The sequence below is a fragment of the Rhinopithecus roxellana genome, chromosome 1 (genome assembly GCF_007565055.1).
Source record: "Rhinopithecus roxellana isolate Shanxi Qingling chromosome 1, ASM756505v1, whole genome shotgun sequence".
In the NCBI taxonomy this organism is placed as follows: domain Eukaryota; kingdom Metazoa; phylum Chordata; class Mammalia; order Primates; family Cercopithecidae; genus Rhinopithecus; species Rhinopithecus roxellana.
In genome coordinates this window covers 129,615,889-129,633,942 of record NC_044549.1, presented here as the reverse complement: position 1 = coordinate 129,633,942, position 18,054 = coordinate 129,615,889, and the positions used below count along the sequence as shown (strand labels likewise).

At 43.9% G+C, this 18,054-nt stretch overlaps 1 protein-coding gene and 1 long non-coding RNA gene across 2 annotated transcripts in view; one reads left to right on the top strand and one right to left on the bottom strand.

Annotated features, from left to right (window-relative positions):
- Positions 1-5,648, bottom strand: part of LOC115897632 — a 40,626-nt gene extending 34,978 nt beyond the window's left edge. The window contains exons 1-3 of the long non-coding RNA XR_004057393.1: positions 5,589-5,648; positions 5,030-5,130; positions 4,769-4,903 (exon numbers count right to left, since the gene is read on the bottom strand). This is a non-coding gene — a long non-coding RNA (uncharacterized LOC115897632). The remainder of the gene's footprint in view (positions 1-4,768; positions 4,904-5,029; positions 5,131-5,588) is intronic.
- Positions 1-17,718, top strand: part of MAP3K13 (mitogen-activated protein kinase kinase kinase 13) — a 71,853-nt gene extending 54,135 nt beyond the window's left edge. The window contains exons 11-14 of the mRNA XM_030931050.1: positions 1,213-1,999; positions 5,869-5,939; positions 8,815-9,112; positions 10,954-17,718. Coding sequence (XP_030786910.1) covers positions 1,213-1,999; positions 5,869-5,939; positions 8,815-9,112; positions 10,954-11,055 — 1,258 coding nt within the window. The 3' untranslated portion in view covers positions 11,056-17,718. The remainder of the gene's footprint in view (positions 1-1,212; positions 2,000-5,868; positions 5,940-8,814; positions 9,113-10,953) is intronic.
- Positions 17,719-18,054: the final 336 nt, after the last annotated feature.

Genomic DNA, 18,054 nt, shown 5'->3' with positions numbered 1-18,054 from the left:
GAGCCACCACGCCCAGCCGACCTTTACTCCTGACCAGTCTGCTTTGACTGGACCAGTTCCACCTCTTGGTAGCCATTGCTTTAATTGTGCTTTGTCTTCAGGATCATACTGGTAGAGCTGTGTTTCATCTCCTGTTACAATTTCACTTATTTAAAGAGATGTTTGAAGATCTTGATCTCAAGTGTTTAAAATTTCTATTGAAAGGTCTGCTCTTGTATGCAGCTGATCTGAATGCAACAGTTTTGGTTCCCATTGAGTGGAAAGTTTGTTCAACTTTAATTTTTCTATCAGAATTGTGTACACTGAGCCAAATGAGATGTCTATTGTGTTGGCTATTTTTTCTGCTGTTAATCATCAGTTCTCTTCAATTAGGGCATGAGTAAGATGAATTTTTTTTCTCACAAATTGATGTAGTTGGTCTGCTCCTGTGGGCTTCGTCTTCAACATCATCTCATCCCTTTTTTTTTTTTTTGAGACAGAGTCTTGCTCTGTTGCCCAGGCTGGAGTGCAGTGGCACCATCTCGGCTCACTGCAACCTCCGCCTCCCGGGTTCAAGCAATTCTCCTGCCTCAGCCTCCAGAGTAGCTGAGACTACAGCACGTGCCACCACGCCCAGCTAATTTTTGATTTTTAGTGGAGACGGGGTTTCACCATGTTGGCCAGGCTGGTCTCAAACTCTTGACCTCGTGATCCGCCCACCTTGGCCTCCCAAAGTGCTGGGATTACAGGCATGAGCCACTGCGCCTGGCCCATCCGTTCTTAAAGAAGTTATCCATTTGTAAACTGCTGATTTCTTTGGGACTTTGTCCCCATAAACTTTTCGTAAAGCGTCGATGTGTTCATCATTCTTCCACTTAAGCTTCTCCACAAATTTGATGTCCTTTAATTGTAGCAGAATTCATGTTGCTGTGATAGGGGCTCTTTTCAAAGCGGTTGTTCTGAGTGCCTCAAACTAAATCATGTTTAGAGATGTCACCAATAAGCTGGTACGAGTTTATTTTGATGCAAAAACTTTTGAGATCCATGCATAGTTTTTTCATAATATGCATTTTCCATGAACATTTTGCAGACTCCTCATACATTATCTCTATTGGATAAATCCCGGTGACTACTGATTCAAAGGCTCTTGTGTATTTTAAGTCTTAGGATAAATTTCCCCAAACTTGAATGTGTTTTCATATGTTTCAGACTAAACCTGTTCTTTTCTCCCAGGCCAGACTTGTTGAGATCGGAAGGGATCCCCAGCACAGAAGTGGCTCCCACTGCATCCCCTTTGTCCGTAAGTCCCAAAATGTCCACCTCTAGCAGCAAGAGCCGGTATCGAAGCAAACCACGCCACCGCCGAGGGAACAGCAGAGGCAGCCATAGTGACTTTGCGGCGATCTTGAAAAACCAGCCAGCCCAGGAAAATTCACCCCATCCTGCTTACTTACACCAAGCTCAATCCCAATACCCTTCGCTCCATCACCATAATTCTCTGCAGCAGCAATACCAGCAGCCCCCTCCTGCCATGTCCCAGAGTCACCATCCCAGACTCAATATGCACGGACAGGACATTGCAACCTGCACCAACAACCTGAGGTATTTTGGCCCAGCAGCAGCCCTGCGGAGCCCACTCAGCAACCATGCTCAGAGACAGCTGCCCGGCTCAAGCCCTGACCTCATCTCCACAGCCATGGCTGCAGATTGCTGGAGAAGTTCTGAGCCTGACAAGGGCCAAGCTGGTCCCTGGGGCTGTTGCCAGGCTGACCCTTATGACCCCTGCCTTCAGTGCAGGCCAGAACAGTATGGGTCCTTAGACACACCCTCTGCTGAGCCAGTGGGGAGGAGCCCTGACCTTTCCAAGTCACCAGCACACAATCCTCTCTTGGAAAACGCCCAGAGTTCTGAGAAAATGCAAGAAAATGAATTCAGCGGCTGTAGGTCTGAGTCATCCCTCGGTACCTCTCATCTCGTCACCCCTCCAGCGCTACCTCGAAAAACAAGGCCTCTGCAGAAGGTAAAGTGTGATGACAAGAGGGGCCTGCGTCACTGCCTTCAAAGAATGCCAGAGCCTGTCATGTTATACACATTAGAGAGCTATGTAAAAAGCATACATTTTGTAAAAGGACAAAATAACAGAAACATAAATCGAAATTTATTTTACTTTAAATTCATTCTTTCCACACTACTTAAGTGATAAACTACAGAATACACTTTAGGAACTACTGAACCAGAGGACTGAGTCAAGTGTATGTATAATAATTTATGAATAAATAACTATATATTGGGGATATGGGCTGAGCACGGTGGCTCACGCCTATAATCCCAGCACTTTGGGAGGCCAAAGCAGGAGGATCACTTGAGGTCAAGAGTTCGAGACCATCCTGGCCAACGTGGTGAAACCCTGTCTGTACTGAAAAAATACAAGAATTAGCCAGGTGGTAGCACACACCTGTAATCCGAACTACTCGGGAGACTGAGGCATGAGAATTGCTTGATCCTGGGGGGCAGAGGTTGCACTGAGCCAAGATTGTGCCACTGCACTCCAGCCTGGGCGGCAGAGCGAGACTCTGTCTCAAAAAAAAAAAAGAAAAGAAAAAACTGTGTAGTGGGGATACGTAATCAAAATAGTTTGGAAACCACTACGCTACAGCTCTAGTCCTGAGGGATGTTATGGGAAGTAAGGAGCCTGTTATAGAGTGAGTTTAAGAAGCACAGTATTCTCTCATCCCTCATACATATTCCTAGTGCACATTAACAGTCCTCTGCTTTGAGAAATCATGCAGTAAACTTGTTTAACCGAGCATTTCCTCACCTATTTGAACATACTGCCTTTTAAAATTAACATCTATTAATCCCCCGTGGCACTAGCTTTCTTCACAATTTACTTTGGAAAACATTGCCTTAATTGACAGGCATTGTGACCCAGATAGTTCTTAGTCATTGAAACCTGTTTCTCTCCTCCTTATCCACTGGCTGCCTAGGATTTGTCAGCTGGGAAGCAGACTACCATAGCAGTTAAGAGCATGAACCTAGGAGTCAGACAGATCTTACTTTAAAGCCAGTCTCTTGGCCGGGCGTGGTGGCTCATGCTTGTAATCCCAGCACTTTGGGAGGCCGAGGCAGGTGGATCATGAGGTCAGGAGTTCAAGACCAGCCTGGCCAACATGGTAAAACCCCATCTCTACCAAAAATACAAAAATTAGCCAGGCGTGGTGGCAGGCACCTGTAATCCCAGCTACTCAGGAGGCTGAGGCAGAGAATTGCTTGAACCCGGGAGGTGGCTGCTGCAGTGAGCCAAGATCCCACCACTGCACTCCAGCCTAGGCGACAGTGTGAGACCCCATCTCAAAAAAAAAAAAAAAAAAAAAAAAAAGCCACGGCTCTTCCACTTAGTACCTCTATGGACCTCAGTTTCCTTGTCTATAAAATGGGCCTAACATTGGACTCTGCCTCATCGGTTGATATAAAGACTACATGCATGAATACATACAAAGCATTTAAAACAGGGTCTGGAACATAGCACTTTTCCAAAAGTATTAGCTCTTCTTGCTATGAGTCAAAAAGAAGATGATGTATGAAAAATGTTTACAACATGCTAGACACCCACCCAATTCTAAGTATGGTTTCATCTCATCATCATTGTTCATCAGGAATTTAGCTGAAGGAATGAAAGGGTATAAAATGTAATGAGTATGTTTGGTCAACTAGGCATTGAGTAGAAAAGCAGCTGAAGCTGAGGGCTGTGGTCTGGGAATTGCATTTCCCCCTCCACCTACACTGCTGCTCCTGTACTGACTAAGCAGTCCCAGAGATTAAATTGTGTTTCAGGGGCTGGCCGCGGTGGCTCACGCCTGTAGTCCCAGCACTTTGGGAGGCCAAGGCGGGCAAATCACCTGAGGTCTGGAGTTCGAGACCAGCCTGGCCAATATGGTGAAGCCCCGTCTCTACTAAAAATAAAAAAATTAGCCGGACATGGTGGTGCACTCTTGTAATCCCAGGTACTCGGAGGCTGAGGTGGGAGAATCACTTGAACCTGGGAGGCAGAGGTTGCAGTGAGCCAAGATCACACTGCTGAACTCCAGCTTGGGCAACAGAGCAAGACTCTGTCTCAGTAAACAAACAAATAAATAAATAATTGTGTTTCAGCTGGTGCAGTTGATTTGGGCCAATCCATTCTCTGCTCCTCCAACTCCAATGGCCAGTAACTTATATTTTTTGGTAACTTCTTTTTTTTGTTTTGAGGTGGTGTCTCGCTCTGTCGCCCAGGCTGGAGTGCAGTGGCTGGATCTCAGCTCACTGCAAGCTTCGCCTCCCGGGTTTACGCCATTCTTCTGCCTCAGCCTCCCGAGTAGCTGGGACTACAGGCGCCCGCCACCTCGCCCGGCTAGGGTTTTTTTGTATTTTTTAATAGAGACGGGGTTTCACCGTGTTAGCCAGGATGGTCTCGATCTCCTGACCTCGCGATCCACCCGTCTCGGCCTCCCAAAGTGTTGGGATTACAGGCTTGAGCCACTGCGCCCGGCCGGTAACTTCTTTATTAAGATATAATTTGCATATCATACAGTCCCCCCATTTAAAGTGTATAGTTCAATGCTTTTTATCCACAGAGTTGTGTAACTATCACCATGACCAATTTTACAACACTTTTATCACCCCAGAAACAAACCCCACACCCTTTAGCAGTCACCCCATCCCCTAGGCTCCCCCAGATAACATATATCTTTGAACCTTTCTCATGCCGTTGTGATATCATCTACAGGTCTTTAGGCCATAGAACACATACCTTGTACATTTGGCTTCATTGGAACCTCACTCCCACAGAGCAGCTCAACTTTTCTTGACCAAAACATAGTCCCACAGGTCCTCCTAGGGTGAACTGCTCATCTCAGCAGTCAGGATAACTTCATCTCTGTCTTTCCTATTTAAAAAAAAAAAAAGCATATCAGAATACAAGTGAGTAAGAGTCATGATATTTTAGAACTGACTTTTAAAAAGGTAAATTATTCTCAATATTTGGTACAGTTCCTTGGACCCAATTACCCACCTTACAAGTGATTGGGTAATCCAGCATATCGTGATGCTGTGCTTAAGGACAGTTTATCTTAAGTATGGCTGCTCCTATGCCCTTGGTTTGAGATGAGTTATCTGTAAAGGAAGATCACCTCAGTCAGGACACTTAGCCCGCCTTCCAGATCAACCACGAAGCCCCAGCAATCATGGGGCCTCAGGTGTCCCAGCCAGAGCTCTCTTACTGCTGCCAACATGCTGACTCAATAAAAATGCATTAAGTCCTTTCTTTTAATTGACAAACAATAATTACATATATTTATAGGGATAACACCAATTTTGTATGCAGAATTGTATTAATGGAGTGAGGCATACAGTACAAACAGGATATAGTCTGACCCTCAAAAATGTCTATCCAACCACATAATATTAGTGAAAAAGGGATTGGTATATAAAAAGGGAAAAAGTTATTGTTGGACTTTGAGGATTTCAAAGATCACTTCTATGACAGAGCCTGGAACCACTAGTGACAATGATTACAAGAGACAGCCCCCAAATCCAAGACCTCCTCTCCAACTTCCCTCTCCATCACTCACCTCTGGACACTTTAATGGAGCCATCACCTCCCTGAGGACAGAGATAAATTTCACTCAGTTCTACACGTCTTCCAGCATCTAATGCAGGCTGCCATCACAGGTACCCTGGAAAAGTTGCTAAATGAATAATGAGGACATGTATGTTTAAAGATGACATTCAGCAAGCTACTACTAAATGAATGCCTTTTGATGATAATTACATTTTTTACAGATAGTGGGGATGGGGTGAGAGAGAGTGACACTAAAATAAATAAAACTCTTTTCTCCTTGTTCTCCTCAGAGTGGAGATGATTCCTCAGAAGAGGAAGAAGGGGAAGTAGATAGTGAAGTTGAATTTCCACGAAGACAAAGGTAAAACCAACAAATGCACATGATTGCTTTTAGTGGAATGGGGAAAAAAATCCTAAGTTTACCACACCTGCTTTTCAACCACAGGTGATTCCCTGGCAGCCACCTTATAGGCAACTTTGAACTCACTGTGTTCATGTTTTCCTGTTGCCACGTTTTGGCAGTTGTTCATGCACAGCAGATCCTAGTTCATCAGCATTCATTTTACAGCAACTTCATGATGAGAAGCATGAATACAGATTCAAGATTACAACTGAGAATACAGTGGGCAGTTTGTGACAGATGGCCACGCTATTTTATGGGTAATTGTGTTGGTTTCTAGTGTGTCTCCCTGTGTTAGTCTGCTCAGGCTTCTGTTACACAAACTGGATGCTTAAACAGAAATTGATTTCTCACAATTCAGGAGCTGGGGAAGTTCAAGATCAATGTTCTAGGTGACATTGATGATGAGGGTTCCTGATGAGGGCTCTTGTACTGGCTTGCAGACAGCTACCTTCTTGCTGTTTCCTCACATGGCAGAGAGAGATCTTCCTTCCTTTAAAAGGTCACAGTCTTATTGGATTAGGGGCCCACTCTCATGACCTCATTTAACATTGATTACCTCCTAAAGACCCTATCTAGAGGGTCTATCTAGATACAATTATATTGGAGGTTAGAGCTTCAACTGATGAATTTGGGAGGAAGACAATTCAGTCCATAGCATTCCCCATGCCTTAGATTTTATCCCTCAAGTTAAATATGATTAGATAAGTTGAGTCCACCTTCAACTCAGCCTTAGAAATAGCTTCTTGCTTAGATAGCGATAATAATACTCCTTCTAGGAGTCAGTAAGGGCCATCTCCCCATACTTCTAAAATAAAAGCTGCCCCTAATGTAGAGGAGAAGATAGTTTTCCTACCAAGAGGTCTTTTTCTGTTAATAGACACTGTGTTCTTGAAGAGTAATGCTCTAAGAGGCAGAGGTTGCAGTGAGCCGAGAAGGTCTCCCCAGGAAGCTTTGTGTACCTGCCCCAAAATAGGAATTCCCTACAAACCAAAGGACTCCTGGCGCTTTGATAAATTATATTCTGGATCCCCACATTATGCACAAAATTGAAATCTGTTCTCATTCCCTGCTATTCCTGGACTCTTTATGGCCTCTTCTTATATATCCCTGATCTGCCCCCCGACCCCCCACCAACTCACCCCATCACGTGGCCTGGGCATCAGCCAGGCCTAGGTCATATGGCATAAAATCTCTTTGTACTACGCCAGGTGCTATGGCTCACACCTCTAATCTAATCTCACCTCTAATCTAATTCAGCACTTTGAGAGGCTGAATCAGGAGTTTGAGACCAGCCTGGCCAACAAGGTGAAACCCCGTCTCTACTAAAAATACAAAAATTAGTCAGGCATGGTGGTGCACACCTGTAGTCCCAGCTACTCAGAAGGCTGAGGCAGGATAATTGCTTGAACCTGGGAGGCAGAGGTTGTAGTGAGCCAAGATCACACCACTGCACTCCAGCCTGGGCAACAGAGTGAGACTCTGTTTCAAAAAAAAAAAAAAAAAAAAACTCTTTGTACTAAGAAATACAGAAAGATCAGACAATGGCAAAAGAAAAAGGCAGTCTTTATTATTTGTTTTCTTATGTTTTTTAAGCCAGTGTAAGCTAATATCATTCTTATTTACTAAGCTGCTTATAAACAATAGGAAGGAAGTGAGGAACTTTTGCAAATTTTCTCCCCAGAAGCTCTGGCTCATCAGAGCCAAACCCAAATGTTGACTGGAATGAGCTACTAACTGGCTGGGCAGCACCCACAGCTGCAGAGTGAATGTTCCTTCCAAGCTCATTTCTGTTGGAGGTTGGTCAACAGAGGTAGTGAAGGCACTTGGGCCTCCAAGGTCACCATGCCCAGTGGATACTGGGCTCTGGGAAATGAAGCTGGGGTAGATTGACGGGGAGGTGAGGGATGGGGGTTAGAGAAGGACACTGATCAAAGTGTGTGTAGACCCAGCCCAAACCTCAGCTCTGCCTTTTCTCATGGTGTGGCCTTAAACAAGTCACTTCCCTTCTCTGGCTCCAGTTTTCTCATCTGGGAAATGAGTTAGTCCAGAGACTCTCCAAAGTCTCTTTCACCTGTGAGAATCTATGACTCTAAATAAGAGGCATAATTTCAATTTGGACATTTCCATACCATGCATACATGTACATAATATGATTAGACAAGCTGATTTTTTTTTTCAAAGACAAGTCATAGCCATCAGCTTGGAGTGTAGTGTTTAGTCACATAAATATATAAACAAAATGAAAGGGGAAATTAAAATTTCCTTCTTGTGTTAGTTACCTTGGGCTGCCATAACAAAATACTACAGATTGGATGGCTTAAACAACAGGAACTTACTTCTCAAGTTCTGGAGCTGGGGAAGTCCAAGATCAAGGTGTCAGCAGATTCAGTTTCTGCTGAGGGCTCTCTTCCTGGCTTGCAGACAGCCACCTTCTCTGTTTCCTCACATGGTCTTTGCCCTGCACATGCATGTTGAAAGAGGGCAGGAGGGAGGAATGGAGAGAATCTCTTCCTCTTCTTATAAGGCCACCAATCCTATTTGATTAGGACCCCACGCTTATGACTCCATTTAACTTTATTTACCTCCTGAAAGCCCTGACTCCAAATACAGTCGCACTGGTATTAGGGCCTCAACATGGAATTTCGTGGTGGATAAAATTCAGTCCATTGCTTTAATGTTAAAAGTTAAACAGTTTCTACCTATCTTGATTTCTTAGGCCTCCTCGATGGCAGGAAGAAAACTAGATTATCCCTACCACTACTATGAGTGACAGATAAGGAAAGGAAAGTAGTTGCTCCTCTGACTAAGTTCTCCTGGTTCTTCTTGGTCCTAGGCCCCATCGCTGCATCAGCAGCTGCCAGTCATATTCAACCTTTAGCTCTGAGAATTTCTCTGTGTCTGATGGAGAGGAGGGAAATACCAGTGACCACTCAAACAGTCCTGATGAATTAGCTGATAAACTTGAAGACCGCTTGGCGGAGAAGCTAGACGACCTGCTGTCTCAGACGCCAGAGATTCCCATTGACATATCCTCACACTCAGATGGGCTCTCTGACAAGGAGTGTGCCGTGCGCCGTGTGAAGACTCAGATGTCTCTGGGCAAGCTGTGCGTGGAGGAACGTGGCTATGAGGTGGGGGCTTCTCCCTTCTCCCATCACTGTTCCCTATTTTGCTCTTTGGGGTTCAAGGCTCTACAGCCTTTACAATTTTCATTTAGTAATAAGATATAACAGTAACCTTGTATTAGTCTGTTCTCACACTGCTATAAAGAACTACCTGAGACTGGGTAATTTATGAAGAAATGAGGTTTAATGGACTCACAGTTCCACAAGCTGTACAGGAAGCATGGCTGGGGGACCTCAGGAAACACAATCATGGCAGAAGGTGAAGAGAAAGCAAGCATGCCTTCACATGGTGGTAGGAGAGAGAGAAAGCAAAGGGGGAAGTGCCACCCACTTTGAAACCATCAGATCTCATGAGAACTCACTCACTATCATGAGAATAGCAAGGCGGAAATCCTCTCCCATGATCCAGTCACCTCCCACCAGGTGCTTCCCCCAACACTGGGAATTGCAATTCAACATGAGATTTGGGTGGGGACACAGAGCCAAAGCATATCAGGCCTCCAAGAAGTAAGCAGAAGTACAGAGATCAACAGAGCTCCTAGAAATGAGGCAGTTTCTCCCAAATGACACACACACACTGAACTGCTCAGGAACCCTTCACGTCAAGATTTAACTCAAACATCCCCTCCTCCCACTCCCATCTCCCAACATGGTTAAAGGTCTGAGCCCAGGTCAGGTGTGGTAGCTCAGACCTGTAATCCCAGCGCTGAGGCAGGAGGATCACTCCAGGGTCAGGAGTTCAAGATCAGTCTGGGCAAGATAGCAAGACTTTGCATCTACAAAAAAAAAAAAAAATTTAGCTGAGTGTGATGGTACATGCCTGCAGTCCCAGCTAGTTGGGAGGCTGAGGTGGAAGGATCTCTTGAGCCCAGGAGTTTGCGGCTGCAGTGAGCTGTGATCACACCACTGCACTCCAGCCTGGGCAACAGTGAGACCCTGTCTCTGGGAAAAAAAAAAAAAAAATTATTTTAAAGGTCTGAGCCTCCCCACTCCATACCCTGACTCTTCCCTGGATGATGCCATCATAGGACATATAGCACTTTATTTCATATTCAGGATTGCCTTTGGAGAGGCAGGCTAGCATAGTGGTTGCAAGTGTATACCCTGGAATCTGACTGCCTGAATGCAAATCGTAGCATTCCACTTACTGTGGGACCCTGGGCAACCCACTTAACCTCTTTGTAAAAAGGGGATGGTAATAGCATCTGTCTCATAGGGTTATCATGAGGACTAAATGGATTAACAGATGTATTAATAAAGTACTTACCGCAGGGCACAGTGGCTCATGCCTGTAATCCCAGCACTTTGGGAGGCCGAGGTGGACGGATCATGAGGTCAGGAGATCAAGACCATCCTGGCTAACACAGTGAAACCCCATCTCTACTAAAAATACAAAAAAGTATCCAGGCGTGGTGGCACACGCCTGTAATCCCAGCTGCTCAGGAGGCTGAGAGGCAGAAGAATCACTTGAATCCAGGAGGCGGAGGTTGCAGCAAGCCGGGATCACGCCACTGCACTCCAGCCTGGGCAACAGAGTGAGACTCCGTCTCTAAATAAATAAATAAATAAAGTACTTACAACAGTGCCTGGAGCATAGCAAACGCTACGGAAGTGGTGGTGTGGTGCGCACTGTTATTACTGTCGTAGCAATCATCATCATCATCTTTATGTGTTTTCTTTCGCCATAAACCCCACAAGGACAGGACCTGGTCTCATTTACCTCTGTAGCCCCCTTACCAAGCGCAGTGCCTGTTGCGTGGGAGGTGTTTGACATATATTTACTGAGTGTATATTTACTGAGTGATTATAGAAATGAATTAAGGTTTTATTTTGTCTTGCCTTTGCAGAACCCTATGCAGTTTGAAGAATCGGACTGTGACTCTTCAGATGGGGAGTGTTCTGATGCCACAGTTAGGACCAATAAACACTACAGCTCTGCTACCTGGTAATGAAGGAATACACGTCCTGAAGATCTCGTGACTATACTGGCATTTCAGATCCACCCCACCCCCAGACTCGTCCCACTCTCTCCCAGCATTTTGTCTGGGAAGAGAGACTACCCCATCTTTACACCCCCTAGAAATGAGCTGCAATAACAGGAACATGAAACTTCGCAAATCTCTGGAAAATAATATCCAAATGAAATTAAGTCTCACTGAACATTTCAATCAAGAATGGCAGGGATCTATTTTATTGAATATTCTAGCTACTGTAACATTGATATTTATTTTTGTTCGACATTTTAACACTTTGTACTGTAAAGAGTGAACTATATATGAGATAGAGATACAATAATTTCTTGCAAAAAAAAAAAAAGAGATAAAGAAAAAGAAAAGAACAGAAAAAAAGAAATAAGTGGAATTTAGGAGCAACATCCTTGGGAATTTGTGGGGCCGGGAGGTATTATTGCTGCTTGAACAGGGGACCAGGTCTTTTGGCCATAAGTGACTAAAGAAGAGCCAGAGCAAGACATTTAACATTTCAGAACACAAAGAACAGCAAAAGAAAAGCCATTCCAGGCAACTTGTGAACAGATCATATTCACTTCAACCAGCTTGTCCAGGTGGGTTACGGAAATGACCTAGAAAAGTCTGGTGACCAGATACTCGCACCCAACGTCTTCAAGGGCGTGTGCTTCCTCTAGGAGGGAAAAACAAACAAACCTGTATATGTGGAAGCTGTCAAAATGTTTTTAAATGTTTAAGCAGCAGTTGGTAGTGAGGTTTACAGATAGCGTCAAATCTTGTTTCTGGCAAATACGTCCCTTTTTAGTGCTGTCACTGTCATGACCTTGACAAATGTGCTACCTTGACCCAATGTGTTGATCTTTCATACTCAAGTGCCATTTCCTTGTAGCTCATTTCCTTTCTGTCTGCTGACCACTTTTACTGTAGGAACAAAGGTTGGGGGGCAGTACTGAGGAGGAGAAAAGGGTAAGAGAGGAAGAACATCTACAACGGTGTTAGGAAAGCGAACGTGGAATTTATAAAACTCCATTCTCAGGATCACTCAGTTCAGCTACGTGGAGAAGATGGAATCACCCTTCTCTGGAACTAGGTTGCTTGTCTACTTGAGTCATATTGATTCAAGCAGGAGAGCAGACGTTGAAGGCAGCTAGGATGTATGTGTCTATACAATGTCTGAGCCCAAACCATCCCTTTGTTTTTATTTACTAGCTCCTTCTATGTTGGAAGTTCTTGTTTTGTTTTGTTTTTTTGTTGTCATTTTGTTTTGTTTTGTTTTTTGACAGAGTTTCACTGTTTTTGCCCAGGCTAGAGTGCAATGGCACAACCTTGGTTCACTACAACCTCCGCCTCCCGGGTTCAAGCGATTCTCCTGCCTCAGCCTCCCGAGTAGCTGGGATTACAAGCGCCCGCCACCATGCCCAGCTAATTTTGTATTTTTAGTAGAGACGGGGTTTCACCATGTTGGCCAGGCTGGTCTCAAACTCCTGACCTCAGGTGACCCGCCTGCCTCGGCCTCCCAAAGTGCTGGGATTACAGGCATGAGCCACTGTGCCCAGCCTATCTTAGAAGTCTTAATGACTGGTTACCACTGTCAAAATAAAGGCAAAAACAAACAACCTGCAAAAGGCAACTCCTCTCCCAGCACCATAGCATTTTTGTTCAATGCTACTTGTAAAATATCTTTTAGTTCACTCCAAATCAATGCAGTTTTAAGGAACTGGATTTGAACATTTGTGGAAAGAACAAGTGATGCTGAGCAGAGATAGGAAAGATTTTTACATTTGCCAAAAGCATGAGGTCCTGCCTGTCTCCAGGGTCATGGGCTCTGAAAAGCATTCCAAGGTACTTCACGGTGCCTTGGCATTATGGAAAATTTTATTTAGAAGTTTATGTACAAATAGATTTTGACCTAGTACCTGTCCCTGTCTCCAAGATAGATGACTGTCAAACAACCTCTCTAGATTCGCTGGACTCTTTGACATTGCATCATGTTGGACATTAGGAAATACTTGCACAGACAGCTGTTAAACCATTTCCAATGCACATGAAAATGTTGTCACTCCTCTGGGTTTCACTGATTGTATCAGCCAAAAAGGAAAGGCAGGAGGGAATTTAGAATTCCTTTTGCTTGTTTGATCCATTTGTTTACACTTTATGTTGATACATTGATTTAAAATGTAGTGTCTGTGATTTATAGCTCTTAGGTAGGATGAAGGAAAATGTTTAATTTATACAAAGAACAGTATTGTTTGCATTAAATTATTCCATTTTGTAAAAATTCTGTAGCTGGACTACATGAAAGATCTTAAGTTATGGCATTATTATCATTGTTATTTTATTTTATAATATTATTCTCATTTTCTGTCGATCAGAAGGTGTGATTTATGATGTAGCACAATGATTGTGTTTATTGCTAACCAGGAATTATTATGGATTTTATGATTTTAATGAAGGAATGAAAATGGAACTGCCATTTGGGAGCTCCCTGGTATTGATCTTAGCTGTGTTCCCTAATTTTCTGTGTACAACAATCATCTGAGGATGCATGTTCTGCCCTGAAGCCCAATGGATACATGTGATTTTGACCTGATCATGAAAGCTCCTGGGTGGGCCGATAACCCCCAGGATGTCAAATAGTGGATGGACATATAGTTCAAAAGCTGTAAACTTTCTAAAGTTTCTTAGGAAATAAAATCATGGGACTATATTAGAAATAAAAAGAGAATGATTTAATGTCCTGAGAGGAACAGACCTAGAGGGTTTCTACACAGGGCTCACGGATTCATTTCAAGAACTGACAACATAGTTTGCAATCTCCTTCCTGCCAGACCTCTTTATTCTCCCATCTTTATTCTCCTAGTGGGGAGTAGCAGGGAGACTGAAAAAAGAAATGGTATACAGTAGTCCCCTCTTACCCATGGCTTCACTTTCCATGGTTTCAGTTATGCTCAACCACAGTCCAAAAATACTTGATGGAAAATTCCAGAAATAAACAATTCATAAGTTTTAATTGCACGGCATTCTGAGGAGCATGATGAGATCTTGCCCCTTGCTGCCCTGGATGTGATCCTCCCTCTGTCCAGCATATTCATGCTGCTCATCCATTAGTCACTTAGTAGCAGTCTCGGTGATCAGAGCGACTGTCTCGGTTATCAGATGACTGACTGTATCACAGTGCTTGTGTTCAAGTACCCTTACTTGATTAATAATAGCCCCAAAGGGCAAGAGTGCTGTGCCTAATTTACAAATTAAATTTTATCATAGATATGTAAGTATAGAAAAAAAACACACAGTATATGTAGGGTTTGGTACTACCAGAGTTTTTAGGCATCCACCGGGGGTCTTGGAATGTATCCCCCAGAGATAAGGGAGGACTACTGTATATACATGTAGGGCATGACATAAAATGCCTAACTGTGATGTCATCCTAGAACAAGACTAAAGAACTTTAAGAAGGAGGCCTGGTCACTTAGAGAACCAAGCACTGGAAAAATATCTTGAAAGGCCATATTTTCCATCCTCTGACTTCAGATCTCACTGTACTGCATATCTCTCTGGTTCATTATTCCTTGGAACTGAGATGCTACAACTCTATGTCTTCTTTCTATCCAACATGAAACACTGGCACTTTTGTCCAATTCTTGCCCACCTTTAGTGGCAACAGAGAAACATGAGGGTCAGCTTCTATCTTACATCTTTCAGTGATGGTCTTCCTAGAAAACCTACCCCTGATACCTCATAATTTTGATCAGTTTTTTTTTTGAATTCTCATCTTGATTATCTGTTACACTATTGTCATCATACACCTTATCTGGATTAACTGTTATGAGTATGTTAGGGTAGTACGTAGTGGCTGAATCTCAGTCATTCATTGTATAGCTGAGAGTTGAATAGAGTCCATATTGAATACATTTTTTGGAGTAGAACTGACTAGGTTTCAGAGAAGAATAATGTCCTTAGTGGAGGTTAAAAAGGGAAATACCTTTTCTAGCCCAGCCTGGTCCTTTGCTGCCTGCCTTGTGATAACCAGGAAAATCTTGAATTGATGTATGTTTCTTTGAGAACGACTCCACACTCATCTGAAGAGTGTTGAATCAAGAGCTCAGGGAAGTTATGAGCTAATTCTTCAGTCCCGACAAGTGCTACAACAGTGCTTCCAGGAACCTCACAAGACTGTGATTTCAAGCTGCTTCATTGATGGAAAGTTTCACCACCTTGGGATGAATGTCCATGTTCAGTTAGCATCTGTTTTTGACTGACTGCAAGATGATGAGTTCTAATTTGGGTTACAGATGAGCATTTTGTTCTGATTTCCATCTATTTCTAGATCATATGCTCTGGATAACAGTTCCTTTTAAAATTGCTTTGCAGAGGGACTGAGAAGCCTGTATCTACTTGGAAATTATAATGGACCTTACCACCACTTAAGTTTAGACCTGTTTGCAAGATGGTGGGGAGCTCCTGCTTAGAAAGATGAAGATGCCAGCTCTGTTGTAAACTAGCATCTTCATCTAGCTACTTGAAGTTGAGATACTGTATTTTAAAATGTTGGCATCAACAAATCTATCCTTCTAGAATTAAAGACATTTTGAGTAGGATTTAGAGCTTCTGTAGAGCTTCATCTCCTGTAGAGCTTCATCATGCTAAATTATTCCGTCTCCTTTTCTAAGTAATATATGTGCTTGGGTTTGGGGTTTGCCTGGCACCAACCCAGACGTTTTTTTGGAGAGGGGGCGGGCAGGATCTCATTCTCTCACCAGGTTGGAGTACAGTGGCATGATTATGGCTCACTGCAGCCTCACCCTCCTGGGCTCAAGTGATCCTCCCACCTCAGCCTCCTGAGTAGCTGGGACCACAGGTGTGTGCCACCATACACAACAATTTTTTTTTTTTTTTTTTTGTAGAGATGGGGGTCTCCCTGTGTTGCCCAGGCTGGTCTCAAACTCTGGACTCTAGCGATCCTCCTTCTTTGGCCTCCCAAAGTACTGGGATTACAAGCGTGAGCTGCCACGTCCAGCCTCCAGACTATTTTAAATGCCCTCTCCCACTGGGGAACATTGGCATCCTTTAAGAATAAATGCATCCTTTTTGATCAGATGACTTACTCTTTTTTTCTTCAGTGTCCTATGTCTCAACTTTTTTTTTCCTTTTCTTAAACAGTCCCACTTCAACTTCCTGGAACTGAATTCTCCAGAACATAACATTTATAATCCATAGAATTCCTGCCCTGCTCTGCAGTAGAGTGTGCTATGTTTTGTTTTCCCACTGAGCCAGAAGTCAAAATATTATACTACCACTTACCACCATCTACCCCCTCCAAGACCAAGACCAACATTATGTATTGAGCACTGTATCTTCCCTACTGAGCCGAGACACAGCCTCAGAACCTCTCAACATAGCACTTGGAGCAACAATTACCACTTGACTGAAATTGCTGTTTGAGCTTGAGTTAGCCCCAATGGGAGAACGACAGGCTCGCGCTATAGTGTTCTCTTATGGCTCCACCTGTGGTGTCAAGGGTGGTACCACTGAAAGGGGAAAGGTCACTTCCCTCCACCCACTGCCCTTCTGGACAACAATTCCAATGGAAGGAACACCAATCACTGATGGATCCAATTCCAAATTCATATTCATTCTGTTGAATGAATATGGTCCTCCCTCACCTTTTATAAACAGTAAATTAATATAAGTCCCAGTTACTTGCTTCTTTCTTAGACTCTGAGACTCATGTACGAAAATAATGTGACATTCTTTTCGAGACTTTGACTTGTACTGTCAGTATGAATTTAGTGCCTTTCCAGGCAGCAAAATGTTTCTTCTTTGCTGATTTCATAGGACAAACATCCCAGGATACTCATACCACCAGTGTTACCAGCCTCACAGCCTGGCACATTCAAGTCATATTAATCTGCTTGTTTGCATGTTACAACTGATACTGCAAATGCCTATTCAAGTTGGACTGAACTAGGCTAAGCAGAGGACCCTTGTGGAACCTGGAGCATTTCTCAGGGACAGGTGGCTACAGAGGGGAGCTCTGAAATCACTGCTCTGAGAAACAAGAGGTGGGTTAAGGCTTTTGTTAAGTGTCATGTGGCCAGGGTATAATGGCAGGATTTCACAGAGCAGAGCCCTAAGCAGATGGCAAGACCACTGTAAGGAAGCTCCCGGCAGCATCCCAGGTCTGCTCTCCAGAGCCACTTCACAGCACTCAGGGATCGCTGGCTCCCGGCCCCAGGCTGCTGTCCAGTGACCAGGTGGACAGGGTCCTCCAGTGACTGCAGGCCAAGGGAACCCCGGCCAGCACGTGCAAGCTATTAGGAAGATGGCCCATCTTGCCCATATCACCCCAGTGGCTCTTCACCTCCAGAGTGACCACTTCCCAGACTCTGGAAGTGGGAAGACCCTCTTTGATGCTTTATTACAATAATTTGAGCTCCTATGGACTTGGGGCAAATGCATTTCTCTTTTGTGGTTAAGTCTCCAAATGAACGTCCTTACCTGCCTCCCCTCTGGTCTCCCGTACTGTCAGTCCCCAGCTCCCAGTGTTTTCTCATGCCGGCTCCCCCTCTGTATTGAACAACAATGGGAACAAGAATGACTATCAAAGCAAACAAATGCATGGAATTAAACAAAAAGTGTACTTCACTGTTTTCTAGTCCTGTCTTTTTCTAAATGTACCGTTTGTGTCCCGAGAGCTGCCTTAACAATCTCAGCACTTGTCAGAACTTAAGGGAAAGGAAGACTTTCCATGACTGGGTTTCCTGCAGCCACAAAAAACAGGTAATGGAGAAAGCTAGTTTGTGATTCTTATATTTGACACAGCCACGAAAGGAAGAGGCAATCATCATTGTATTTGATGACAGCCTCTTCTTGAGTATTCTGCAAAGGTTAGACCAGCACTCTGCTTCTTCCCTATACTTTCCTGCTGCCCATCTGGTAGCTACTCCTGTTACTAGTGACCCCACTATACGGGGAGCAGAG